The 9,914-nt window shown below is 38.0% G+C and overlaps 1 protein-coding gene across 1 annotated transcript in view; it reads right to left on the bottom strand.

Annotated features, from left to right (window-relative positions):
- Positions 1–6,747: 6,747 nt before the first annotated feature.
- The window catches only part of CUNH3orf85 (chromosome unknown C3orf85 homolog), a 9,651-nt gene continuing 6,484 nt past the window's right edge, over positions 6,748–9,914 (bottom strand). Inside the window, exons 2-4 of the mRNA XM_029083645.1 lie at positions 8,907–9,055; positions 8,621–8,706; positions 6,748–6,826 (exon numbers count right to left, since the gene is read on the bottom strand). Coding sequence (XP_028939478.1) covers positions 6,748–6,826; positions 8,621–8,706; positions 8,907–9,055 — 314 coding nt within the window. The remainder of the gene's footprint in view (positions 6,827–8,620; positions 8,707–8,906; positions 9,056–9,914) is intronic.

Raw genomic sequence — 9,914 nt, 5'->3', positions numbered from 1 at the left:
ACATATATATATATATAGTCTGTCCTCAAGGAGTCTTTCTATAAAACTGTTATGTAGTCACAAGTTAATAACAGTGCTGTCACAAGATAATGAGACAGAAATACTTATTATCCATTATTTCCATTGGACATAATGATAGGTAGTGCTGTAACACATCGTATTATCTTGTACAAGAAAGATAATGAATTCACATCTGTACTCTTCAGTTCTGTGAGCCATTTTCTGTATAAACATGCTATGTTTTGGAATGTCCCATTTTAGACGATGGCAAAATCAGCTCTTTAATGTGATTGCATCTTGATGCTGCAGGACTTGTAAAAGAAGACATATTGCTTGTATCAGGGTCAAATGCAAAGGACAGATCAGTCCTTTGCCATGCAACTTACTGGCGTAGATGAGCTACTTTCAGTCTTTGCTCAGAAACAAAACTGACAATTTCAAAGCGTTTCTCTGAAAGTTCCCTTTCCAGACTAATAGTAACAGCAGTTTCAAGCCAGCAGATTTCAGGGTAGATTAGTTCAACTTGATAAAGATTCAGAGAAAACCTGACTGGCCCAGGCTACCCAGTGAGCTTCTGAGACAAATGCAGTTATCTATTCCTGGTTCTCCTGGGACTCATTTCTTCTAATAAAGTATCTATGATGCAGATGATGCAGTGGGTTTGTGTGTTAATCTCTGCTTACTCATTAATTGTTCTTTAGGAAGCTGATTTTAGGAGGGTGTTCCTAATGTTTTCAGCATGTTTTCTGGTTGTTCTTTCATTTCTCATTAATTGTTCTTTAGGAAGCTGATTTTAGGGAGGGTGTTCCTAATGTTTTCAGCATGTTTGCTTGTTGTTCTTTCATTTCCAGGCATGCAATTTTAAGTGTTAGTTTAGACCTGAAAAAGAAGGCTCTGCCCACCTCAAATAATTCCCTGTCCTCCATTGTCACTTCTCCTACTAGTAACATAGCTTTGAAGGTTTCACTGTGGGAAAGAGGGAACTGACAGACAAGCAATTCTCTGAAAATCCTTCAGCTTCCATTCCTGGTTTCAGACTGGCATGTTTTAATGACAAAGTCCATCATTTCAAGGAAATAAACTTTTTTGTATTTTTTTTTAATGCTGTAATTGCTGCTGCATATGCTGTTCCTGCCACAGTTGACCTGATAGATCAAGGCAGCCTGAACATTTTAGTGAGGCACAGAGTGATCTGTAGTTGCTATAAATGGTACCTGTGGATGTACTTTGGCTAGATCTAATCCTTTGGCAATTATTGAGGGAAGGAAAATAGACCTTAGCCTGGAGCAGAGAGGATGCAAAAGGAGTAGGGAACTGTGTAACCCTGAGCAATGAAAGGGGAGAATATTATCTTATTTATAGGAAAATTATTTCTGCAGTTCATGAGGTATAGTGATTCTGACTAAATTGTTTGTAAGCTTAGCAAAAGGTAATTGTCCCAAATAACATACAAGTAAAAGGGTTTTTTTTTCCCCCTTAGGTTCACTATGATAAATGTTTATAAGTAGACTTTTCCTAATTTCTGTAAGCACTTCTAAATTAAAAAACAAAAAGTCGGTATATGTAGTTTTAGTATAATGCAATGGTATCTGTCTTCTGAAGTACTACAGTAAAAATTAGATCTTGTACTAGAAAGATAATGAACTCATGTCTGTACTCTTCAGTGCTGTGAGCATCCTGCCCATGGTGTAACCCCAGGAGGTATAGGTCCCATTCCATTAGAAAGCTTGTGGTAGATCTCTTGGCACTGAGCCTCCTACCTGACCTCCACAACAAAGGTAACACCGTAAATACTTGAGCACAGATACTGAGAGGAAGCAGCATTTTATAGTTCTCTGTGCAAGGTTCATCTAAAGCATGTTTGAAATTGCAGACAAGACTCATTCTTCTAAATAACTACCTAACCAGTTATTTTGCAGTGCTGAGCAGCCACCACCAAGTTTCAGGGTTGTCTTTTTAGCAACTTTCTTCCTGTGGTTGCTTTCTTGTCCTTGGACAGTTCCACCTGTATTTTGAGCATGCCAGACTAACTGCTTTCTCATGGCAACTTGGATTTACAATAATAATATTGATAGCAATTGTAAGGATGTTTTTTAAGCCTTCCCTGATCTAGCTCCCTGCTGCGCAGCAGTTTTCAATCACAACCATGACATAGTTGAATTATCCAGACAGGCTCTCACATGCTTATTCAGTCCTGTCAAGGAGGCAGTGACTGGCATGAAATCACCTTAGTAGTGGTTGTATGACCTGGAGTAAGTAGCTGAATAGGAAACGTCACTCCAAGCTGACTATCGTGTAATGCCTTGTAGAGAAAGAAGCTTTTATGGGTTGATCCTTGAAGGGCGAAATGCACCAGTCATCCCTTCTTCCCCCCTACTCCTGCCTGGACTAACACTGGCATAGGGAAAGCTTGCTCCCCTATGGAGGTGATGGTTAAATTCACGTTAGGAGGCTCAGTGAGCATTTGTTTCATCTCTAAGCGAGCCAGCTGCAGCATCAGCCTGCCTGGTGCTGTGGTAGGACATGACTTCAGTCTGGGTTCAAAGGGAACAGGCAGTTGCTGTGTCACTGTATGTAGATCACCTTTACAGATACCCACCTTGATACCACCCACCTTGCATAAAGAGTTCTTACTCTTTTTCTGGCTAGTGGAAAGTAGACTCTGCAGCTTTGATGTCATATTGTTTGAAATACATCTCTTCAAGAGTAATTATTGATGTTTATTTTCTTAAGGTGGTAATTCCACACAAAGAATGCCTATTTCTTTTCCTGACTGAACTTTTCAATTGTGGATAATTTTGTCTTTACATTCTAACTACTGATCTCATTGCTTCCTATGGATGATGCAAAACACTAATAGTTTATTTGCCACTCTGCCACTCATGGAGTGGTTATAGCAATGCACCTGCCTCAGGCAGGTGGTTTATACATTTAATTATCCAGCATAAAATTGCTTTGAACACAGCTTACTTCTGCTGGCACTGAGGATTACAGCAGCAAGTATAGATTAGATGGGTATTTTTTCTCAGCTGTTTTGGCTTAAATTAAGACAACAGATGATCAAGCGCAAAGCAAGTGCATAACAACAGTGTGATACAAGCTCAAAAGATTTATGCATTAAAGTCATATGAGACCAGGTTCAATCAAATGAATTACCATAGTGATAAAGTAATGTATAGATCTTTCATTAAAAACCAGATACCACTGTTCTGTTTGTAGAAACCATTTCAGCTCATAAAATAAATGGTTCTTTCACGTTACTTCTATATACTCACCCATTCTGCTGAGCTTATAAAAAACAGTGTATCTTAGTATTTATCCCACATTTATCATTTGTAACATGGTTTATATATAAGTTATTTGGGTTCTACAGCTTCCCCTATTTGCTGTGTTTGGAATGACTTGTTTTGCCCATTAAAAGAAAGCCTGTGGAGTATTAATCCTTTTCTTTAATTATTATGGGAAAGATGGGTTTTCTTACTTCTGTCACATCAGACAACACTTGAATCTTTCATCTGGTTCTCTAACAAAGCAAGACTCCTACAGTTGTGTTGTCTGGGTAAGCATGTGTTTATCTCCTATGTCTAGCCGCAGTAATTTTTTTAACCCGTGGGCCGTTTTCAATTCAAGTTGACAGAATAACAAAGATTATTAAGGTAATTCAGTTCTTCTAAGATTTGCAAAATTAGGGAACCAAGTAGCTGAGGGAAGAAACAAATCCTCTGACTGAGGAAGGGGCTGCAGTATGATTCAAATCTGACTCGGCATCAGAGAACCCCAGTGGGAGGGAGACCCTGAAAGTGCCTTGGCTGGGAAAGACCTTCTGCTAGAGCTAGTAATCAACCATGAGATATCTGGACATCCTGATTTCTGTCATTCTGCTGATCACATCCTAACAGATGTCCTGCTTACATCACTCAGGAGCTGAAAACTCAGAACTGCCTGGCAGATGTTCTCCTGCATCTGTTCAGTTCATGTTCATAAGGAGACAAAGCTGTCTCCAGCTTTCTGTGATCCTTCTTCCGTTCCACCTCTTCCCCCTCTCTCCCAGGATCCCTGATGTCTCTGGCCTCAGAGAGCTTTGGTGTTTGTGTGCTTTAGGATTTTGGGGTTTTTTCTCCTCAAAAAAGTTGCAGTACTCAAAAACTAGTTAGAGGAACTGCTCTCCATTGTGCTGGAAGCAAAGATCCTGTGTCCTGAGGCTTCTATTTCCACCCTGATGGCCAGCAGAACAGTACTTGAAATTCTCTTTAGTTTAGCCCTGTTCTTTGGATGTGTCATCGATAAGGTACTGAGTATGTATTTGTCCCATGTAGAAAAAGCAAGGAGATAAAACCTGTAGGTGGCAACATGAAGATGTGGGGGAAAGTCAGCAAAGGGTCCAAAGTTACTTGTGTTAAAAGGATGTGTCGTTAAATAAGGGGAGAAAATTCACAGGGTAAACATTTTTCCTGGTTATTAATAAATGCAGAGGAAGGAGTTTAACATTCAAATGCCTGTGAAAGCCATTTGCTCATTGTCATGAGTGGCATGTATTTTGATAACACGAAATAAGCACCTCATCCTGCACTGCTACTCATGCGTGCACAATTCTTCCCATTTAATTCAGCAAGACTAATTATCTGAATTAGTGACATTAGCTTGAAGCTACAGCTTTGCAGATTGAGACTCTGGCTTTCAGAACAACCTCTTTAAAGGAATTAGTCGTGTCTAAGTACAACAGAATTGTCAAATTGCATCCCCTGGCTTTGTGCGACGTTTTGGTCACAAAGCCAGCCTTACGCAAGACTGTCCTCGTGGCAATACACTTAGGGCAGTGGTTATTCTAATTTTATGGCTCTGACAATCATAAAATGGCTCATAAAGATTGGGCAGTTACCTCACCAGCTGATAGTATATGAGGTAAGATGCACTTCGTTTTACCTTCCACCTCATTGGTGGACTTTGTCATCCCTATTCCAGGGGTGCAAATCAGCACCTGAACTAACTCCCAGTTTGGTTTAACTTACCATGCAGGCACACAAACTGCAGCTGGTTCTCAAGCAGATCCCAAACCCCTGCCTTGACAGCAACAACATCAATTAGAGGGGCAGGGCTGAATACAGCAGCACTTCAGGAACTGGTGCACAAGTGGCTTGGGCATCGCTGCCTCAGAGTGGCAATATCTCTGGGAACAGCAAGGTGCACAGCTGGAGGAGGCAGATCCTTTGATTTTTACTTTATATCCATTTAAAATAAAAGCCAGTGCTTGTCTTTACAGTCCTGCTTTTTGCTATGAACTGAAGAGTTTCAGTAACTCTGTCACTCCTGCGCTGTTACTGTGGAAAATAGTAGAAGGTCCAAAATGTGGAGCACTTGCTTATCCAAGGTCGAGCAACACAGGGAAGGAGGACAGAAGGGACAAGCCATGATTGTGTTTAACTAGTGAGGTCTTTTATTCTATACATCACTTGTCATCTCTTATCTTTGAATGAACTGTTCATAATTAAGCAGTGTGACTGAAGATGTGAAATTTTACATGGCAAATACTGAACTTGCACCTCATTTATCTCTTTCAAATGTTTAATGAATTTTCAGCTTCAGCTAATGAAAAATGGCAATTTCAGGCCTATTGTCCTATGCAGGGAAATTAGTAATGGCCTAAGGATAGTTTCATACCTAAAAGCATGGTAGAGACTGCCAAAATGCCAGAATATGCATTTCTTTTTAGAAGATCCAACATCATATTTGAATTTGTTCCAGTCAGTGTACAGTCCATATTCACAAAGAACCCTGAATGCAGAACACACAGAACCTGCTCTTTGGGAATAAAGAGTGAGACAAATTACCTGCCTTCACCTACCCTGCCCTTAAGGTTATCATACATTTCAGTTTCCCCAAAAGGTCCTCTTTGTCCATGCAGAAATTTTGACCAGATTTGAAAGCTTTTAATTACTAGCAGTATATTAAAAATACATAAAATAAATGTGGGAGCCCAATCCTTTTTTCAAAGATGTCCTGAAGTAAGGTAGATTAATGGGTAGGAAAGGGGAAACTTCCAGACTCAAGAACTTGGTCTAAAGAACATTTTGTCATCACCACTTTTATTAGAAAAGGAGCCATGAGTAAGTGTTTCCACCAGCTCCTCCTTCCACGGAGTAAGAAAAAGCAACTCACAGTGGTAGCTGTGGCTTCTATTAGTTTTGGCATTCAAGACCAAGTTTAAATGTGGAAAGCGAAGAATACATATGATATGGATGTATACTATAATACCTACTAATATGACCCCAGGACTTGAAAAAAATGGAAATGCATTTGAATGCTGCTTTTAGTAGCCAAACCTGGAACAAATGTGCTCTACTTCTCTTACCCACCCAAAGTGATTCATTTCCATTTCTTAATTGCCTCTCAAAAATGTAGCTAAAGTAAAATATTAAGAAATAAAAATGTGGTTTTCAGTAACAGGAGCGGGAATGTACATTTAAAAGCAATTGTTTAGTCAAAAAAATGTTTTAGCTGAAAACACAGGGTTTTTTAAACCTCATCTGCTAAAATTTAATCGTTGCCTTGTCTTCAACTCCTTATTCAATTTGCTGGGACTTGCATCTCACTTCTACTTATGAATATAAAATATGCAGTATTGAGAGAATTAGTGTTTTAATCTTGGTTTTAGATGGTGGGATGAGATAAAGTAATCTTATCAAATACATAATGGCAAATACATAACATGCCATACCCTAGCATAGCTAGATATGAGACATGTAGGATTTAATAGCTCATCCTTGTCTGTTGTTGAAGGTGAGTCCCAGACTGCTGTAGCATGTCCATGTAAGATCTGATGTTGTCACTAGAAAAGATGGAATAAGTTGCTTTTAGAAAAATTTTGCAAAACTAATTTAAAGATCTTGCCAGCAATTTCAGTCTTCAGATTTGCAAGCTTTTGCAAACATTTTCTTCTGGAAATACCATCCCTGAACCAGATTCCTGTGTATGCTGTATTGGCTTTTCTTGGCTATCTCAGAAATATCACTAATCATGAAAAATAAGATTGAAAATCATTGTTTTACTTTATCCTAAATGTTTTCTGCAACCTCTGTCTTGGTGTCTTTGCTACTATATGCCTTCATAAAAACTCTGGATGTTTCTGTCGTATTAACATTGGGATTTTTATTTCAGTCTGGGAGCTTTGCTCTGAAATCATAAACATACTTCAGTGGGAGTGCCTGTAAATGTGTTTCTGTAAACTGGCTTTACTCCTGTCATATGACAATCATAAGGATTATCATTCTGGAGGCATAACTCAGCTTGCAATATGCCTGGCAGCTGTCAGGATCACAGCCTTCAGACACATGTATTGGACAACTAATAATTAGACTCAGTTAGGCATTTTCTATCTGAGTAATTTTTCTGATGGAAAAGACAGGGTGATATCTTTCCAGAAAACTGAATAAAGTGTTTTCAGATAAATTCAGATTTGTGATAAGGCAGAAGTAACTGATGCTAGCCAAGAAAGCTGCTGCCTATATCAGTATTAGAAATTGTGAAAGAATATCCTGGTTCTTCCTTCCAGTCACCCAAGGGCACCAGTGGAAGGCTGGGTAGGAGGGCAGGGTAATCCTGACTTTTAAGCTATTCTCTTCTACTTTTCTTCTGCTCAGAGTGAATGAAAATGGCATCACCTTTCAGGAGGAAAAGTCCTAGAAACCTCAATCTGAGACTCTCCAAATCCAATTCTTATTAAAAAATGCTTTTCAAAACCTGCATTTCAAAATGAAACTTTGTGCTCACTTTCAAAAAGAAGGCGACTTTTAAGTGAATAAAATTAAAAGCATACTCAATTCAAAGTATATTATGAGAAGTTTTCCAATTGAGGTTTACACTCAGGCTGATCAGATTGTTAGTAACTATTTTAAACACTGAATCCTGAAGTCATTTGAGTTTAGTTCTACCCACTCCTGTCCATTTCAAAAGACTGAAGTATCTTCATATGAAAAGTGTTTCAGAGGAATAATGTGTGTATTCTGCATTGTGCCTGTCAAACAGAATCATTTAGCAATTGTTCCATAAATTTGAAAAAAATTATGTCCCAAAAATGAGTACATTTCAGCACAGTTCTAAGCAATTTCTTTATGGCAAATTCAGACACTTGATGTACTTGTGCTCTGATCTATAAATACTGGTTTTACCAACTGCTATGTCTCATACTCTGTTTTGTTCTCCTGTGGTTTTATTCTACACTGAATACAGTTTTGTTACTGAAATATATGGCAGTTTTTTATCTTTTATTTTTCTCCTCGGGAATTGCTTTCTGTCTGCTTTTTAAACCAACTATGTAGGATATATTGCTTCACTTTAGCTTCTGTGGACTTTTAAAAAGATATATATTCTTTAAGCTTTTAATGAATTCTTCCAAAGCTAACATAACAAAGAACTTGCCACAATAAAATGACTGTATTTAAATAACCATATAATTCAGACAGTAAAAACAAATTTTCTTTAATTTTTCAAGATGTCTCTTATAATTGGGTTAGTTAATGTGTCAAGTTATGCCACTAGAACTCATATTGGTCGATTTTACTTACTTAGGTGCATTCATGCATTCTGAGTCTATGAAATGCTCTGTTGAGAAACCACATCGTACTTGGCAATTGAAGGACCAAAGGCAAAAGAACCCAAGTTCATGTAGTATTGTGCTGTGTCTCTCAAAGCTGTCCATGATTCACTAACCTGAAGTAGATCAAAACAGAAAATAATATTCTGAGCTTTGATACTGAATCAATACAGTTTGTGACTACCAAGCAACCTTGCCTTCATTGATAAATTGGACAGATTTCCTCCCTTGCCCCAAAGGGTTACTGTTGTGTGTTAATCCCAGACCTGTACTTTATTTCTTTCAGTAAATGCTGCAAGATGATGGAAAAAATTACCTTTTCAGACACGGTTTTTCCCCATGCATTCTGGCTGCTGCTTGGGTCCCAGTAGTTCTGAGAATACGGTATCTGTCGTTTAAGGCGTATAAATTGATTTGCTGATTCTTCTATCAGAAAAGGAGCTCCAAGCACACCTGAAATGGAAGCTGAGAAATATTCTTAGTATCAGAAAAATATTTTAGAATATGCATTTCAAAAAACATAAGGAACGTGTCTTTAGACCTGTAGTTTTTTTAACAGAAATCAAATATGTCCTACCTTAGATTTTTCAAAAAGACTTTATTATTTTTTTGTGTGAAGTTAATCAAAGAGCTGCTATAAACTATTATTTTGCCATTGAATCCAAAGTAAATGAAGTTGCAACCAAATTAACGCACTGATTTAATTTTAATACAAGATTTTATGACTGACAAAAACCTTAGAAAGAATAACTTAGACTAGTCTCAGGTGTGCTGAGAAGACTGAAGGTTTTTTAAAAAAACCCCTAAACTTATCTATGAATTTAACTATGCTTTCTAAACCTCTTGGTTTAGATGTAGTATTTATTCTCATTAGTAGCAGCATAGAAATTGCATGCCTAGTAATTACTCTATAAGAAAAAGGTATTGTACTTCTAGTCTTGTTATCACATTACTCTAGACAGCTTTTGAGGTCACCCTAGATGCAGAAGTACTTCTTGCAGATCTTCTTGAAATAACCATTCTGCCCAAGAAAAAGGGCAAATTCCTCATTAACTTCATATGAAATGTCCTAGTACAGAAAAAAGGCTTTTCTTTTTAGTCCCCAGTGTTTGAGACATAAATTCATTTGGGGTTAAACTGGTCTGAAACAGAATGTCAGTCCGAATCATGCAATGTTTAATGAACCATTGATTAAGTTGAAACTCGGCTACACCAGCTGAGTTGAGGCCAGTGTCTGTAAACAGTTGTGCTCCAACTTAATGAAGTGGGTTTAAATGGACACCTGAGGTGACCCGCACATACTTGGTACAGATGAGCCAAGAAC

This window comes from Antrostomus carolinensis, unplaced genomic scaffold, assembly GCF_000700745.2.
Source record: "Antrostomus carolinensis isolate BGI_N321 unplaced genomic scaffold, ASM70074v2 scaffold5842, whole genome shotgun sequence".
Classification (NCBI taxonomy): Eukaryota; Metazoa; Chordata; class Aves; order Caprimulgiformes; family Caprimulgidae; genus Antrostomus; species Antrostomus carolinensis.
This window is presented reverse-complemented; position numbering and strand designations above follow the sequence as displayed.